This window comes from Setaria viridis, chromosome 2 (genome assembly GCF_005286985.2).
Source record: "Setaria viridis chromosome 2, Setaria_viridis_v4.0, whole genome shotgun sequence".
Lineage (NCBI taxonomy): Eukaryota > Viridiplantae > Streptophyta > Magnoliopsida > Poales > Poaceae > Setaria > Setaria viridis.
The window spans coordinates 8,109,945-8,127,326 of NC_048264.2; the positions used below are offsets into that span (position 1 = coordinate 8,109,945).

Here is a 17,382-nt window from a genome sequence, read left to right on the forward strand (position 1 = left end):
GAGAAGCCGAAGCTCTAACAAACGAGGCCTTAAAAAAACAGTAGTACACATTATTGAACGTCGGCATAACACAGTATGAATCAACAAAGTTCAATAGTTGATTCTGCTAGCATAATTTGACAAGCAAAACCCTCAACCGCGGTTTACAACGTCAAATTTGTGTCCAACTCGATGGAAGCTTGGAGTTGATGGTGGTGGTCTTCAGTCGGATCGTTCCCTGTGAATCTCATCCAGAATCACCACCAGAGCAGCGACGAACACGTAATCGACATGCGGGAACACGGTGACACCGAACGTGTCCTTCCCGAGCAGCACATTCGAGACAGTGTACTGACGGTTCATCTGCAGCACCAAATGACAACCACATCAAGCTACTGAATATTTGCAGAACTCCAAACCTACGATTAGAAACAGAGCCTTTTTTTTTTTCTTTTTGGGTACTCACTTGGGCAATCATGGTGTTGGAGTTGCCGAGGTAGAAGGCGCACGACCTCTCGAAGTAGCTGCCTTTGATCTTGAAATCGCAGGCCTGCTCCGCGGTGTTGGAAGCCAGGAAGACATCCAGCTCCGTCTTCAGCTGGATGATTGAGCTCTTCTTCACGGTGAAGAGCAGGTCGCTTGCCTTCGCGCTATCCCCTCTGAACACGTCCCATCTTTTGTGCATGCTGAATACCTGGTAAATGTGCCACGGTGAGGCGATGCTAAACTGGTATATATGATCGACCTACTAGAGCGTATTAAACAGAGGGCTTGTTGGTTTTGTAGCAATGGTACGGGGATTTAACGTAAAAAAAATGCATGGAAATTGGATGTGTTGGTAACAGAGTGATGTCCTGTAAATCTGTCAACAAGTTCCTGTTTTTTGTAGTACAGTCTAATACAGAGAGTTAAAAATAGGTTTCTGTCACAAACAAAGTTCAGAAATTATTTTGTTTTTACTCTCTCGCAAAACCTTATGGTTATATTGAGTTGTTGGACTTCATCTTTATTTGAACCTTGCTATGTGATGCTCACTTAATATCATGCTCAGTATGAATTCTTAAGTTGGATTGCGGAAGCATCCCAAATCCTGATTCCTGGAAGTCCAAATCGTAAAATTTCTTTTAATCAAGTTGTGAGTTTTGACAGAGATTGCGCAGGGAACTAAACTATTGCTACCGTTCCTCAGTACGAGAGTACCCTGTGGTCAACTAGCACTTCAGTCAGGTACTCAGGAGTCAGGAAGCATCAATTTCCAAATGCAGACGCCCTTCCATGCCATGAAATTGACCAAGTAGTGGAATATGAAGAAATATTTCTTTATCACGATTTGAAGCACAACTTTTTTTGCTTAAGCTCGGCAATTGATCCTGCATTCATGCTCCTATCTTCTCCCTCAAATCGACCATCCAATCCCATTTAGCAACTTTGAATAAAGAAGGAATAAAACAGAGAATAGATCAAGAGAGCGAATAAAGAAGGGAAAAACAGAGAATACATCAAGAGAGTGATGTTTGTTCTTTTTTTTTCTGTTCTTGTTTCTAGGACAACGGTCGATCCTTCTGAACTTCAGATCAAGCCAATCAAAGGAAAGAAACAAAGAAATGGATGGCTGATCCGTGCATATATTTACCTTCTGCTGCATGGAGAGGATGGGCTGGCCGGCGGCGTCGAGGAGCACGCGGCGGCGGTGGACGCTGAAGAGGGCGCCCTTGACCAGCAGCACGACGGCGCCGTTGGCATCGGTGACGGTGAAGTCGCCGTCGGAGAGGCTGATGGCCTTCTGCGTCACCGTCAGGGGCACCACGTACGGCGCGCAGAACTGCGGGGACACCACCGCCACCAGGGCTGCCGGCGCCGCCGCCGCCATGGGATTGAGATCGCCGCCTCGGCACCTCTCCTGCAACGGCGGCTTTGCTCGGTGGATTCGATCGGCGGTGAGCGGCGAGCTTCCACGTGCCGTCGTGCTCTAGTTGTCTTGTTGGAGTCCGGGCGGTTTATCTTGCCTTCGCCCCCGACAAAAGGTGGTGGAGAGAGCAAAGGGAGGATGTACCAGGTGCTTGTGGGCCCATCGAACAGATGCCAGAATATCAGATATTTTTTATTTATAGATTTCGGATTCGTATACTAAAATAAATGGTAATTCTTTGTTTTTGAAAAAACAGAAAATTATAATTCGTATTCAAATGGTAACACTTTTTTTTGTGGGGGAGGGAGGGACAGACATTGCATGACAACCCACAAACTACAATCACATTCACATTATTAAAACAGTTGAAAAATTGATCTCTGGGCAGCACAATTTTTCATGCAACAAGGAATCACCATAACGCTGGTAACAAGATAGCATTGTGACAATATCAAGGCCATTATTGAACTCGATGGAAGCTTTAATTTTAAGGCCGATGTGAATCATCAGTCGAATCGCTCCCGGTGAATCTCATCCAAGATCACAACAAGAGCCGCGATGAACACGTAGTCGACATGCGGGAACACGGTGACGACGAAGGTGTCCTTCCCGAGCAGCACGTTTGCTGCTGTGTACTTGCGGTTGATCTGCAGCACCAAACGCATATTCTCACTAAATACTGATAAAATTTCAATTTCAATATATAGAAGATATATGGTAAACCGAGCAAATTTCTTTTAATTTTGTACTCACTTGAGCGATCATGTTGTTGGAGTTTCCGAGGTAGAAGGCGCATGATCTCTCGAAGTAGCTGCCCTTGATCTTGAAATCGCAGGCTTGCTGTGCGGTGTTGCCGGCCAGGAAGACATCCAACTCTGTCTTCAGTTGGAACACCGAAGCTTTCTTCACTGTGAAGAGCAGATCGCTCGCGTTCGTGCTGTCCCCTCTGAAAACTTCCCATCTGTTGTGCATGCTAAATACCTGACAGAATAGAATTCACCGTCGTTGTTAGATCATGCTGCGGCATTGGCATGCCCACTCTACTTACTCAAGGAACACTGACAGTTTCTTTTTAAAGTTCATCAGAAGTATTTGGTGTGTAAAATTAACGTGGAAACCGGATGAGTTGACAAAACAATTTACATCTTTTGAAGCTGTCAACAACACAACAGACTATTGACTATTGTTTCTGCATTGCTAATTGGAACTACCATCATTAAAGTAATTAAGCTGAATTACCAAGTAGAGACTTGAAGATCAAAGTCAACGATCGATTGCGTCAACCAACAGGGACTATAATATACGAGTACTCAGGAAGAATTTGGTCGAGTGCATGAATGAAAGAGAGAAAAACACCACCAACAACCTTCTCCCGCATGGAGACGAGGGGCTGGCCGGCGGCGTCGTGGAGGACGCGGCGGTCGTGGACGCTGAAGACGGCGCCCTTTACCCGGAGCATCTCGGCGCCGTTGGCGTCGGTGACGACGAAGTCCCCGCCGGAGAGGCTGATGGCCTTCTTGACCACCGTCAGCGGCACCGCGTACGGCGCGCAGAACTGCGGCGGGGACACCACCGCCACCGGGGTCGGCGCCTGGGCCGGAGCTCCGTCGTTGTAGGGCGCCGCCATTATTTGTGGGGAGCTCGATCGCCTTGGCGCCGGTGCAGGAGACCTCGTCGCTTGCTCGGTGGCTTTGAGTTCGATCAGCGGCACGCGTTCTCGCTGTCCTAGCCGTAGCAGCTTCGGTTTCGCAGGCCGTTGTTGTTGGGGTCTGGACGATCTCAATTTATGAACAGAGGCAGGCGCGCGCACGCGGTGTGTAGAAATTTCGTGTGGCCTGCGGTATAAAAAGCTCACGTGTTCTGTTGCTTGACCAATCAAACGGATTTACTTTTAACAAACCCATGTTTCAAATTGTGTGTTCCCACCTAAATTTATATGTTCAATTATTCCTGACTTGGCGGGTGGTGTGGGTGTGTACGGTACAGCAACGGGCTAGTGACGATAATACTAAGGTGCTCTAAGGGTAAGTTTCTCAGCGTGAAAAGTCACAAGCTTAAACAAACAGCGAATTTTTCATGCAGCTTCCGAAAAGTTAGAAACTCAAAAAAGTTGAAAAGCTCAGTTTTATGAACTTTTCGTAGCTTTCTGAGCTCAAAAAGCTAAATGCATATTCTAAAAGATAGTGTTGGCCAGCTTTTCAGGAAAAAAAAAACAATATCAGCTTTTCCGAAAAGCTCAAAAGCTGCAGCTCAAATAAACTGGTCCTAAGGTCTTCTTCAATAGTGGAGCTAGTGTATTAGCTCTAAACTTGTCCACCTTACCAAAGAGATAGTAAAAAAGATACTATCCAATGATCTATCTTATAGCACATTGTTCGAAAAAAATTTCCGCAATCTCTCTCACATCAATAAAAAACATTGTCTTTATAAGCTAACTCTTCGAGAAGATAGTACTCTCTCTTCACATATTCTCTCTTTTCCACATCATAAGCATAATGATAGGTAGATATATTCCTATGAGCTAGCTAACATGGTGTATTGTTGGAGGAGGTCTAACGATGCCCTGACACCCTGATATCAACGTAGGTGCTGTTTCTACTATAGAGAGACTCTATAGGGTGTGAACAGGGATATCGTGTCTAGATACCGTTCTCTTGGGTGGTACTTGTGGCCATGGTATCTGAGGCGGCGATGGTACTCTAGCTGAGTAAAATTTCTTGATCGGTTCGGTGAACTCAAGATAGTGGGTTAGGTATTATTCACTTCTTAATCTAACGCGTAAGCATGTGCATTGGATCAACCTTTATATTTTTTATGTACTGAAAAAGGAATTAATGAAAGTTATCCGACATCAGCTTTGGACACGTAACGCATAAATACATTTGGATGAGATCCGCCCAGCCAATGCCAATGCAACCAATCAAAATCACGCGCCATTATTTTACATGCTTACGCGTTAATTGTGGCAATGGGGGTGCCGCCGTTAATTGTTTGACCAACTTTGCTCCATTTCCACCTTTGACCGACTGTTATGAGATAAACTATTTGGGATTTTTTTTCATGGTGACGACCGTTTCATGTGAAAACGTGTATTTTATTCACCGCAACTTGTAATAATGACTGCTACTCATGCGTGAAGGGTCGGATTAGCGTATGTTTGGTTTTGGGACGACGTGGTTTGGGTTGGAGCCGACCCATTTTTGTGTGGTTGGAGCTTACCCATCTCGTGTTTGGATGGGAGGGGTGAAGAGGGATGGGTTGAATCCAGTCCTGTGTTTGGTTGAGAAGGTTGAGAGGGTTGCTGTTAGTTGTGGATCCCACCTATCAGTTGCGGAGCCCATCTATCATCCTTTCTCTGTTTTTCCCCTTCCCCTCGTCTACCTGCTCCCCCCTCTCCTGGCTCCTCCCGCGTCCCCTTCTCCTCCTGGCTCCTCCCGCGCCCCCCTCTCCCCTCAGCGCCGCTGGCCACCTCCTCCTGCCCGGCGGCGCTCCTCCTGAGGCCGGCAACGCACCTCCCCGCCCTAGCTCTTCCCCGCCCCGGCCCCGCCTAGCCCGGCGGTGCACCTCCCCACCCCGGCGGCGCAACTCCCTGCCTCGACTCCTCCTAGCCCGGCGACGCTCCTCCCCAGCCGGCGGCGCACCTCCACGGCCCGACGGCGAGCATGCCAGCGCCTCCTCCCGGCCTGGTGGCAAGCGCTCCAGCGCCTCCTCTCGCGCGCAGGCGAGACGGAGCCGCACGCCGTTTCACTGTGTTGGCGCGGTCCCTTCGTTTCGGTGGGATGACCTGAACGGAATATACCTATGAGGGTTGGCTCCAACCCACACTCATTTGCGACCAAACATGGGTTGAATCCATCCCAACCCACTTCGATCCAGAACCAAACACGAAGGTTATTTACTTCCGCTCCTGTTAAGAAATGCAGCCCGTCATTTTTTAACGGATGCGTCCCTGTTGTAAAATGAAAAAAAAATCAATTTGTTCACCAGAACTGGATGCGAGAGGAACGAGCGAATTCAGAAAGAAAGAAAACTTTCCGTTTTTAAAAAAAGGAAAAAAGACAACTGAAAACCGAAGAAAGGTTAGCACAGTTAACACGGACGGAACGCTACATGGGCCTGTGTTGATGGGTTTTTCTGTTTGGGCCTTTCTAGGAATGACGGAGGAGAGCGAGCAAGCCTAGAAATAATAAATGGAGAGCCTGCGTAAATTGGGCTTGGGTCGTCTAAAAGGGAAAAAAAAAGAATTGATCTACAATTTACGCACGTTGTGCGAGGAGAGAGCTTCAAGGTAATATCCCAATTAGATCAGCATGACAACGCTTTTTTCGTCGTCCAGTCCCCTCCGGACTCGACCCATGGGCCCCGCTCCATCGTCCCATTTCCCATCCTGAGTCCTGGCCCACGATTGCTCATTTGAGTCATTTCGTAACAGAATAACAGATCATCACTTCGCCGCCGCAGCGATCACCATTGCATTGATGGAATGATGGTACGCGCGGCGCTGTTCCCCGGCCAAATTTTCCTACGAACCCGGCACCGCCAGTGGCCATAGGCTATGTAGGTGACGTGCTGATGAAGCTTAGCTCTAGCAGGCTGCTAGTGCTAGGCATTATTCGAGTCGCCAATTTCGATGTATGGCATAACTTCTCACAACTTTTCTATACGGATAACCTTTTAGCATAATATTTTCAAGATGTTGTACCAAGAAAAACATTTTCACTATAACTTTTGAGCACATTTTAATGAGAATTTAATCATAAGAACGTCTTGGGAAGACATTTTTTTTTAGTTTTTGAAACTATTTCAGACACCTTCTGCACATAATTTTGTCGCTTTTCAGCTTCTCCAAGAAAACTTACTCAAAGATATGGTTTCAGCATAAAATCGTTCATCTAAGTTTTGTATAAAACTTATTTAATACAATTCGATCAGCTAACTTTTTACAAACGTTTTCAAATAAGATTCAAACAAATAGGTGGGGAAAGTTAACTGTGATTAATATGAAATACATCTAATTTCAGATAGCTTAAAGTGTATCTTAGGACCCAACCAATTATTTTGTATGGCTAGATCTAGATCTAAATCTAAGCAAATATGATCCACCCCGGCCCGGCCTGAGCCCACTGGGCTAAGCTCGGCCCCTTCTCTAATATGGCTAGGTGTGGCGCTAATTTTGTGTTGGGGATCACAAAAATAGTGCAAACCCTCGAGCGTCCGATGCGGGGTCATCGTGCGGGTAGCTTATTTGCAAAAGGATATTGTTGTGTTGCCGTGATTACCTAGATCCTTGCAAGAACCCTCGAATGGTCAAACGAGCTGGGAAACAGGGGAGCATGACTCCTCATTGTAACGATCCGAGGCTTATAAGAGAGTTCAAGAGACCTCGGGTGCTCAGGTTCTGTACGGATAACCCTCGGACATTCAGGCAGATAACACCGATCGCATGTTTGTACGATGGTTGCGTGCTCCGAGGCTTACCACGGAGGCAGAACCTGTGACGACCCCCCCCCCCCCCCCCCCCCCCCCCCCCCGGTCGAGGAAATGTTCGAGGTCTGAGGTCGAAACGAAACTCAGTGAAGGTCCGGATCGAGTGGCGTGAGAAGCGTGATTTGGATAAAAAATCCAATTTGAATTGTATGTTATTTTTTAGAATATAGTAGTTGTGGAAGGATAATTTGGGTATGTAAAATAATTGGGATTCGATTATAAAAGGAGATCCATCCCCATTATAAAAAGGGGTGATCATTCTTGAATGAACGGCTCGTCTATAGTTTTCATTCTTGATTATCACTGTTTGGTTTCAAATTCGTTTTTGCCGGTTCCAAAAAGATTGGACAGATTTAGCCCGATATATTATTTATTTTAATTATGATTACACATAAAAATAGTGCGTATTCCAGGCTAGGTCTGAGCCTGGCTCGATAACAATGTGATGTCTCTTGCGGTGTGGACGTGTGCTAGATATTTTGGCCCGAAATATTTCGGACTTTTTCTTTTTTTAAAAAAACGAATAGGCAAAAGTGCTACCAATTATATTAATAAGTAGAATTATATTAATAAGTAGAAGTAATACAGACTGGGCAATATAAAAACTGCCACATCAACTACTCTCACAACAATAACTAACAACATGTAGTAGGTTGGATTGGAACCTCAACCCATGCTGCATGACACCACAAACAACACTCCGCACCATGCTGCACCACCCAAACCCGGGAAATTATGCTGATAAGTCGTCTTCACCACAAGCACCGTCGTCCCCGACGATGCCCCACACCGAACCAGCCACTGTCATGTAGTGCTGGCCACTGCAATCTGTGTAGCCACCACGCCTCCTCCACTATGGCACCATGCCACCGTCACCCTAAGAGCACGCCCACGCAATCGTTGATCTCCCAAACACGACCCCGCGTCAGCAGAAGTCAAAAGGAGGGCACACCGCACCACACCGAAAAGGCCCCTGCCATGCAGGACCCATCGCTGAAAATACCGCTACAGCACCGAACACACCAAACGACCAAAGCACCACATCGGATCTTAGACCCTCCAAGGCTAACTCGAATGCATGGGGGCCTCACCTCATCCACCGCCTCACACCACTCCTCAAACATATCACCTTAAAGCGAACGGGGGCCTCGCCACTTCTGTTGCTGGACTCCACGCCAAAGACCCGCATTGTCTTTGCCACCTAGGGTGACACAGAGGCACCGAGCCGCTCCATTAACTACACCTTCGCCTTGTCGCCATCGGAATCCCGGCAAAACCACATGGGCAGACCAAAAGCTTCAAAAGACCATGGTCCATCTCTTTGGCGAGGCCTATCGGACGTCGGCTAGACAAAGGGTTACGAGAAACACAAAGGCAATGCCTCCAAGGAGAGGAACAGCGCCCGAGAGCGTCGCCATCGTCGTACCTGGTATAACCAGGTATGCTTTCGCCGATGTTTCCACATAGCCCTACTTCACCACCGGTGTTGATAGCAATGCCATCCCACCACCGGCATAGATCCTTACCAGTGTCGCCAGGTAACCTCCTGTAGCATTCCTCTGCATGCGACCACCACCTGCCTTGCCTCACGCACGCGACCTCATCATCGTTGTGCTGTCAGGCACGAAGCTGTCGTAGCACCACTCGTGGCCACTCGTCGCGCTAGCTGCTACCTCGCTGACGTGCCTCCTCCTCACCGTACTCCGGTTGCACACTGCCACGGTCGCCTCGTTGACGACCCCTACCGCCGCCACACGTCCCACAACACCTTGAGTTGGCCGGAGTGCCTGTGTGACCAAACCCCACCTCTGCTGGGATGTCACTCACCCCGCGTCGCGTTATCGCCTACTCAGCTTGCATCGCCACCACGTAGCCTCCACGCACCACCGCTAGCCACGGTCGCGCGGCTTCCACACCGACCTCCGCTCCGGGCCACCGTCGCGTGACCTCCACATGGCTCGCTGGCCCCGGCCGCGAGACCTGGCCCGCTCCCGGCCGTCGCCGCGCGGCCTCCACGCGCCTCACTCGGTGGCGGATTCGGCTGCAGCCCACAGATTCGCGAGTGCCCGCCGCAGATCCGGCCCGAAACCACCTCTGCATGTGTCACTGCACGGGCCGCCAGGGTCTACCCCGGCGAGCACGTTGGCCTCCTTGCGCCGTTGCCTTCGCCTCCGCCCAGCCTGGGGCCCAACCATCAAAGCCTAGATCACGGCCACGACGCCTGCGCGAAGCAGCCTCCACCTCCGTTACGGCCACGAGCACCCGGTTCCATGACCGCAGACGGCAGCCTCGGCCTCCATGGCCTGTGGGCGGCAACAAGCTGAGCCCGTGCAGATCCAGGTCGGAAGACTGTAGATCCGACGATAGCAGCACCGGATCTGGCCGTCGATGCCAACTCGCCCACGACCAGCAGGTGCCCGTGGTGGCAAGGATGTCCGTCGGGTGAAGGTAAACTGGATTCTCAACCCAGTTACCTTTTCTCGGTTCTAGTTGGATCCACTTCCGAATTTTATAAGCGTTTAGGGTGTTCATGAGCCACCGAGCTTGTGGTTTATTAACAGAAACTATTGAGATTGAAGACATACGAATACATCTATTCTTAGGACATGTTTCCTTGCCTAAAGTTTAGCCTTATCACATCGAATGTTCGGATGCTAATTAGGAGGACTAAACATGAGCTAATTATAAAACTAATTGCAGAAACCCTGAACTAATTCGCAAGACGAATCTATTAAACCTAATTAATCCATCATTAGCAAATGGTTACTGTAGCACCATATTATCAAATCATGGATTAATTAGATTTAATATATTCGTCTCGCGAATTAGCCTCTATCTGTGCAATTAGTTTTGTAATTAGACTATATTTAATACTCCTAATTAGTATCAAATATCCGATGTGGTAGGGGCTAAAGTTTAGCCCTTAGGAAACAAACACAAACACTCTTTAGGGGGTGTTTGGAAACTAGGTGCTAAACTTTAGCGGTGTCACGTTGGATGTTTGGATGCTAATTAGAAGGACTCAACTTGAGCTAATTATAAAACTAATTGCAGAACCCTTGTGCTAATTCGCGAGACGAATCTATTAAGTCTAATTAATCCATCATTAGCAAATGGGTACTGTAGCACCACATTGTCAAATCATGGACTAATTAGGCTTAATAGATTCGTCTCGCGAATTAGACTTTATCTGTGCAATTAGTTTTGTAATTAGTCTATGCTTAATACTCCTAATTAGCATCCAAACATCTAATATGACAAGTGCTAAACTATAGCAAGGGTATCCAAACGGGCCTCAGTAAGTACGATGAAGATAAGTGGCATGCAACAGTGAAAGAAAGAGTAGAAGTAAGGGGGTGTTTGTTTGTTTAGCACCTTCTAAAATTCCTATCACATCGAATATTTAGATACTAATTAGGAGTATTAAACATAGGCTAATTATAAAACCAATTGTATAAATGGAGACTGATTTGCGAGATGAATCTATTAAGCCTAATTAGTCCATAATTTGATAATATGATGCTACAGTAAACATGTGCTAATGATGAATTAATTAGGCTTAATGGATTCGTCTCGTGAATTAGCTTGTATCTATATAATTAGTTTTATAATTAGCTCATGTTTAATCCTTCTAATTAGCCTTCAAATATTCGATGTGGTATGAATTTTAGTCCGGACTAGAGATCCAAATTCCCGGTAACAAAATAAAACGTGGCGAATCTGGAGCCCCGACCAATCCAACCCCCCCCCTAACAAAATAAAACGTGGCGAATCTGGAGCCCCGACCAATCCAGACACCACCCTGGCCTCCACGGCGGCGGCTTCTCGCTTTAATTCACGGCGACAGCCCAGCTTCCTCTTCTCTGCCCCCCACCAACTCCATCCCCTCGCGCGCCGGAGGCTGGCGCGAATCCAAAATCCAATTTCGCTACGTGAAGCTCACTGCCCACCTCGCCACCTCCTCCTCCCTCCCGTGCCCGCTTGTTTCCCGGCAAGCCGCGCCGGGGATGGCGGGGGCGAAGGCTGCTGCCGCGGACGGGGCGCCGGTGGCGGCGGCGCCGCTGCTGGCGCGGGAGGAAGGGAGCCCGGGAGCGAGGCGCGGCAGCGGCGGGGCGACGTCGGCGCAGACGCTGGGGAACGTGGTGGTCTCCATCGTGGGCACCGGCGTGCTGGGCCTCCCCTACGCCTTCAGCACCGCCGGCTGGCTCGCGGGCTCCGTCGGAGTCGCCGCCGCCGGCTTCGCCACGCTCTACTGCATGCTCCTACTCGTCAGTACGCCCGCCCATCTCTCTCCCCCCTCTTTTCCTCAGAACGGAGTCCTCTGCGCTCCTTCCCAAGCACTCTGCTTTTGTCTGTGGCTTCAGCGGTTCAGCCTACAGCGCGTTCTTCCTCTTACAGATCCGAATCGCTGTTTTCTCTTGAGTTCTGAAGGTTGCAATACACAAACTTCAGACTCTGAAATGAGTGTTAGCTGTAGCCTGCGGTGCAGTGACACAGCTGTGGTAGTACTCGTGTGCTGGCAGATATGCAACTTCTTGTTGCCTATGATTTTTTAAGAAACTGAATGCAGAGGATAAGGACAAATCTGCAATCGATCAGCTCTGATAAAAACGAAAAATCGTTTTTAATAAGCCCAAAATGGTAGTTCTTCTTATCTTATCTGCTTAGATTTTAATTGGACTTTGCATGAGAATTTTGTGTTTCTGCTTCTCGTTCAACACTAGAATTATGATTGCGACTTACACAAATAAAATAAGGTTTGGAATTGCTATATAAGCCATGTCTTTCAGAACCGAACATCTTTGGATTCATTAACTGCTTTCTGTTTAATTGACTCGCTGTCATTTCGAATCTGAAGGTGGACTGCAGGGATAAACTCGAAGAGGACGAAACCGAGGAGTGCTATCATGGTCACTATACATATGGGGATTTGGGTGAAAGGTGCTTCGGGACTGTAGGCCGGTGCCTGACAGAAATCCTCATCCTTGTTTCCCAGGCGGGTGGTTCTGTAGCGTACCTGATATTCATTGGTCAAAATCTTCATTCCATATTCAGCCAGCTGATGTCACCAGCTGGCTTCATCTTTGCCATCCTCCTGCCTGTGCAGATCGCTCTCTCCTTCATCCGTTCACTGTCTTCTCTTTCTCCGTTCAGTATATTTGCAGATGTGTGCAATGTCCTTGCCATGGCAATTGTGATCAAAGAGGATCTTCAGCTTTTTGATCATCCATTTGCAAACAGAAGTGCTTTTAATGGACTTTGGGCAGTACCATTCACTTTTGGGGTTGCAGTCTTCTGTTTTGAAGGATTCAGCATGACCCTTGCACTGGAAGCATCAATGGCGGAGCGGAGAAAGTTCCGCGGGGTACTTTCTCAAGCAGTTGCCGCCATCATAACCGTGTACGTGTGTTTTGGAGTGTGTGGGTACTTGGCCTATGGTGACGCCACCAAAGACATCATAACACTTAATCTTCCAAACAATTGGTCGTCAGTTGCAGTTAAGGTTAGTGCAGTTTTCACTAGTTTGCTTCTTGTTGTTACTCGGTGTTTGGATACTAGGTGCTAAACTTTAACAATGTCACATGGGATGTTCGGATGCTAATTAGGAGGACTAAACATGAGCTAATTATAAAACTAATTGCAGAACCCCTGTGCTAATTCGCGAGACGAACCTATTAAGCCTAATTAATCCATCATTAGCAAATGGTTACTGTAGCACAACATTGTCAAATCATGGACTAATTAGGCTTAATAGATTCGTCTCGCGAATTAAACTCTATCTGTGCAATTAGTTTTGTAATTAGCCTATGTTTAATACTCCTAATTAGCATCTAAACATCCGATGTAACAGGTGCTAAACTAGGGGTATCCAAACACCCCCTGAGACATGCAGCTGATTGGAAAATGCAACCTAACATTCTATATTCAGAGATATAAGATCTGATCTTGTTATGCACATGAGATCTCTTCTTGACAAAAAGTAAAATGAGTCTTGTCTCGCTGGAAAGACAATGATGCACATGTAGTAATTTGGACTGTATTGAAGTTTCATGACAGATTGGCTTGTGCATTGAAGTAGCATTCATACATGGGAATTAGATGACAATTGACAATAGATATTTGAATCACATTTTTCTCATAACAATCTGCAATCGATGGGCAGGTTGGCCTATGTGTTGCGCTGGCGTTAACATTCCCAGTCATGATGCACCCGATCCATGAGATCGTCGAGACAAGGTTCAGATCAAGCTTCCAGAAGCTCTCCCGCAATGTCCGTGGCGCGGAGTGGCTAGGCCTGCACTCGAGCCGCATCCTCGTGGTGGCCATCCTAACTGTGGTGGCGTCCTTCATCCCTGCCTTTGGGTCATTCATCTCATTCATCGGGAGCACAATGTGCGCGCTCCTCTCCTTCGTGCTGCCCGCCCTCTTCCATCTCAGCATTGTGGGCTCGTCAATGTCCTTGTGGAGGCGGGTGCTGGACTACGTGATTCTTCTGTTTGGTCTGGCTTTTGCAGGATATGGTCTTGTCACTGCACTCTCCCCACATTGAACAATGGCCCAAACGGTCAAGATGTGTACATCAGGATTTGAACCCAAGAGACTAAGGAAGTCATCAGCTGGACAGCGTTGCTGACAAATCTGGATCTTGGGATGGCATGGATCAAATGGAGATGGCTCTGATATTTGTATTGCCGGTTGTTCCAAGCATTTTATATAATGCACAGATGTATCTTTGTGTCTTTTCTGCACGTGGACAAAACAGAGAGTTGCCCCATTTGACGAGTGCACATGGGCTGTATACGGTTTATGCACAAGAGCATCCTTGGTTTGATTTGGACATGATTTGCTACAGCTATGGTGTTTTTCACCGGGTCTGTTGCGACGGTTCTCTGTAACTTACGGTGTAGGTGACTTTTCTTATTTTTTAAGACGATGTGTACTAGCCAGAAGTACCTCACTACACTTGGTCAACGAAGGAAACAACGGCAGGTCGTATCGCTATGAGCGGTGAAGGCATGGCATCGGGATTTGACGAACTGGTGAATATTGTCCATATCATCAGTGTCAGTAGCATTGGCAAGCATTCTTAGAAAAGCTCCCCGCAAACTTAAGAAATATGCATAGAAAAAAATAGAAAAGGAAAATTCACACCACTATGGTATGTCGTCGTGAAGCTCCCTGGCGGCATCACCTCTTGGCCGGTCGACTCCTCCCCTGCTTGTCAGCCAAAGTTCCTCTACGTCCTATGTTTTTAGCGCGCTCTCTCCCTCACTAAGTAGAAAAAACGAGCATGAGTTCTAGTTGGGAAACCTCATATATTGGGACTAAAGGTCCCCATTTTTAATCCTGGATCTTCCATCCGCGAAAAAAGACCTTCTTTTAGTCCCGGTTGGTAATACTAACCGGGACTAAAATGTTTTGCATCAAAAAAATATTTTAAATTCTCGGGAGGCCCCTCCGCACTTTGCACGTCACAAGTTATATGATTTTTTTCACGCGAAATATGTGCGTGCGCGGTGCGTGGGATACGAACCCACGACCTCAAGTCTCGCGTGTAGTTTTCTTACCATCTCACATACACAGTACATCTAACTGAATAGGGAATACAATACTTTTATAGTAACTCGTGGGGACCCTTTAATTCTATTAGTAACACCACGAAGGATTACACTTTGGAGTGTTACAACATGAAGGATTACACTTCGGAATGCCTGTACGGGCCACCGGAGGAGAGCTACTGCGAATATTCAACCAAACCTAGTTGGTTTGTCCCCTAAAAGGTGCATATATAATTTATTATTATAGACGATCGATATATGTAGGTGATAATATGTAGAGTGATTGGACTACCTCCAAAGTTTACTTATATAATTGCACTTTATCTATGACTCATTTTTTATGGCAAAGTCGGTCGAATCTCAACCCATGCGAATTGCATGACAATTTGTGTGTAATGCTTAAATCCTAGTCATCTTCAGGAGAAAATTTAGGTGAGGTACCTTGGTTTAGGGTTAGCTACTTGGGCCTAGGAAGGAAGATCGATGGTGAGTAGCGGGCCTGATCAAACTAAGCATTCTTTGTTTGCCAATCACATGGCCTTCTTGTTGTTGTTTCGTACCGCCCATTAGTGATTGTATGCCATGCTCTCCTCACTTTTGATGGCCAGCACACAAGAGACAAGAAGTTATACTAGTTTGGGAAGATCCCTACGTCCAGTTTCGGCAAGAGTCGTGTTCCTGGATCGAGTGCACTAGGCTTACAACGGGATGCTTGCAAGCAAGCGTTCGTGCGATATGTGAGTGTGTGTGCACGTGAATGAATGCTAGAGAGCCAGAAGGAAGGCTCGGTTCCCTTTATATAAGCCAAGGACCGGGCGACAATGTTTGGAGAAAGGAGTGGGTTCCCCGACCTCAGAGGTGGCCGAGGTGACCTGGCCTTCCTTAGCATTGCAGGGCCTTCTCATCATGCCCCCTTCGTCGCCGTGGGCCCCATGCAACCTGTACGAGTTCCCTGTGCAGCGTGGGATGCCTACGCAGGGCCTGGCCACTTCCAGATACGCCCCCGTTCTGTCCGCCAACCCCGTGGCAGTGAACGGGACGAACACTTTTACTGATGACCGTACCTGGGGTGAGTACGCGAGGCTTGGGTCATCGGCCAGGGCATGGCGTGCCGCTTTCTCCGGCTTTCCCTGATCTCTCTAGCATGCTCACGGCCACTCAATGTCGTGACGCCTGACATCGGGTCCTGCGTTGTCTGCGGGTTGTAACGGACCTGGCGTGGTGGTCTGACCTTGACTGCGGTGGATCACTATAGCAGGGAGGGTGATGATGACGCAAGGGTAAGTAAGCGAGTACGGACCACGTCGCCTCGTCCCGTAGGTCGTCCTGGGCGGTCCGAAGGTTGTAGCCTCACCATTGGACCCCTAGCTAATGGTCGGCTCCCTTCGTCGGGTCACGTCTTGGCGTGGGGCGGTCAGGGGGGCCACGCCTCACATTTAATGCCCTTGGCACGACAATAGTAGGCGGGGCATGGTGGACCCCGTGTGGGCCCTATCCCCAGGCTGGTGCGGTGGATCACGTCCTTTATCTCGACCTGAGGAGGTCGGGAGGTTGGCCGTGGCATTTCATGGGCTGCCTCCAACATGCTCCTCGCCGTTGGGCCTTTGACCTTTTCGCGTGCAGTTGTCTAGGATCCCTTTCCTCAAAGTTACCCTTGGTATAGGAACCCGTCAGTAGCTCCCGAGGCTTCCTCCAACCTTGTGGTCGGGGGAAGACTCCTTTATTATTCTTGTATGCTGTTCGGTATCCAAAAATGTCCTGTGGGTTTGCGCGAGCGGACCCACTGGGTCTAGTCCCCGAGCTTCTGAGGGAATCGGGGATTCGCTCAGAAGATTTTAATGCAGGCGCGGCTTGGTTTTTGCTGCCCGATGCTGTCAGGAGGTCCCTCCTGGACCCTTGGTTCTGCGGACTCCTGCCGGTGCGTGTCCAGGTCCGGTCCCCCCGATGCCTTGCATGACGCAGAATCCTGAGGCCTCGCTCAGGGCTTGCCAGTTGTCACGCGGGCTTGCCGGTGCGTCGAGGCTCGCGATGCTTCCACCCGATGTTGGTATATTTAATGATTACGAATAAATCCGCAAGCGCACGGATATACCGTTGTAGCATTTCACCCAAGAGTGTTCCCAATGGTATTGTATTTCCCAAAGGAAGGCGGGTAGGTCAAAAGAGTTTACTATGCATATGAGTATACCATAGATGGATAGAGACAATACTCAAGATAGGGGTAAGATAGATAGATAGATAGTATGACACACAATGGAATCATCTCAAGATAACTAAGCTAGGGAGAAGGACTAAGAGTTAGCTCTAGGTTCATATGTACTTCCTATATACTGTACAGATCATACAAGTATAACATACATACACAGTGTATAGAACTCAGGCCTATGCACCCAGGCACACACGGGGAGACAGTACCCGTACTGGTTCTGCCCAGTAAAGTTACTACTA

At 48.0% G+C, this 17,382-nt stretch overlaps 3 protein-coding genes across 3 annotated transcripts; 1 reads left to right on the plus strand and 2 right to left on the minus strand.

Moving 5' to 3' along the window:
- Window positions 1-29: 29 nt before the first annotated feature.
- LOC117842611 (protein LURP-one-related 15) lies at window positions 30-1,990 on the minus strand. The gene is made up of 3 exons (XM_034723096.2): window positions 1,613-1,990; window positions 446-673; window positions 30-342 (listed from the first exon to the last, which is right to left on the minus strand). The coding sequence occupies exons 1-3, from the start codon at window positions 1,847-1,849 to the stop codon at window positions 202-204; spliced, it is 606 nt and encodes a 201-aa protein (XP_034578987.1). The 5' UTR covers window positions 1,850-1,990; the 3' UTR covers window positions 30-201.
- A 215-nt stretch (window positions 1,991-2,205) lies between these two features.
- On the minus strand, window positions 2,206-3,708 carry LOC117842610 (protein LURP-one-related 15). Its single transcript, XM_034723095.2, has 3 exons — window positions 3,255-3,708; window positions 2,642-2,869; window positions 2,206-2,535 (listed from the first exon to the last, which is right to left on the minus strand). Exons 1-3 carry the CDS (start codon window positions 3,513-3,515, stop codon window positions 2,395-2,397), a joined length of 630 nt encoding a protein of 209 aa, XP_034578986.1. The 5' UTR covers window positions 3,516-3,708; the 3' UTR covers window positions 2,206-2,394.
- A 7,459-nt stretch (window positions 3,709-11,167) lies between these two features.
- LOC117846237 (amino acid transporter ANT1) lies at window positions 11,168-14,227 on the plus strand. The gene is made up of 3 exons (XM_034727362.2): window positions 11,168-11,643; window positions 12,234-12,878; window positions 13,539-14,227. The coding sequence occupies exons 1-3, from the start codon at window positions 11,383-11,385 to the stop codon at window positions 13,923-13,925; spliced, it is 1,293 nt and encodes a 430-aa protein (XP_034583253.1). The 5' UTR covers window positions 11,168-11,382; the 3' UTR covers window positions 13,926-14,227.
- Window positions 14,228-17,382: the final 3,155 nt, after the last annotated feature.

Bases quoted from the DNA above. Each gene is read 5' to 3' on its own strand.
- LOC117846237 (XM_034727362.2), top strand. From the start codon at position 11,383: ATGGCGGGGGCGAAGGCTGCTGCCGCGGACGGGGCGCCGGTGGCGGCG. The intron at 11,644-12,233 runs GTCAGTACGCCC...TCGAATCTGAAG, and splicing joins TCTACTGCATGCTCCTACTC to GTGGACTGCAGGGATAAACT. The intron at 12,879-13,538 runs GTTAGTGCAGTT...ATCGATGGGCAG, and splicing joins GGTCGTCAGTTGCAGTTAAG to GTTGGCCTATGTGTTGCGCT.
- LOC117842610 (XM_034723095.2), bottom strand. From the start codon at position 3,515: ATGGCGGCGCCCTACAACGACGGAGCTCCGGCCCAGGCGCCGACCCCG. The intron at 2,870-3,254 runs GTTGTTGGTGGT...CTATTCTGTCAG, and splicing joins TCGTCTCCATGCGGGAGAAG to GTATTTAGCATGCACAACAG. The intron at 2,536-2,641 runs GTGAGTACAAAA...TTGGTGCTGCAG, and splicing joins CCAACAACATGATCGCTCAA to ATCAACCGCAAGTACACAGC.
- LOC117842611 (XM_034723096.2), bottom strand. From the start codon at position 1,849: ATGGCGGCGGCGGCGCCGGCAGCCCTGGTGGCGGTGGTGTCCCCGCAG. The intron at 674-1,612 runs GTAAATATATGC...CACATTTACCAG, and splicing joins TCCTCTCCATGCAGCAGAAG to GTATTCAGCATGCACAAAAG. The intron at 343-445 runs GTGAGTACCCAA...TTGGTGCTGCAG, and splicing joins CCAACACCATGATTGCCCAA to ATGAACCGTCAGTACACTGT.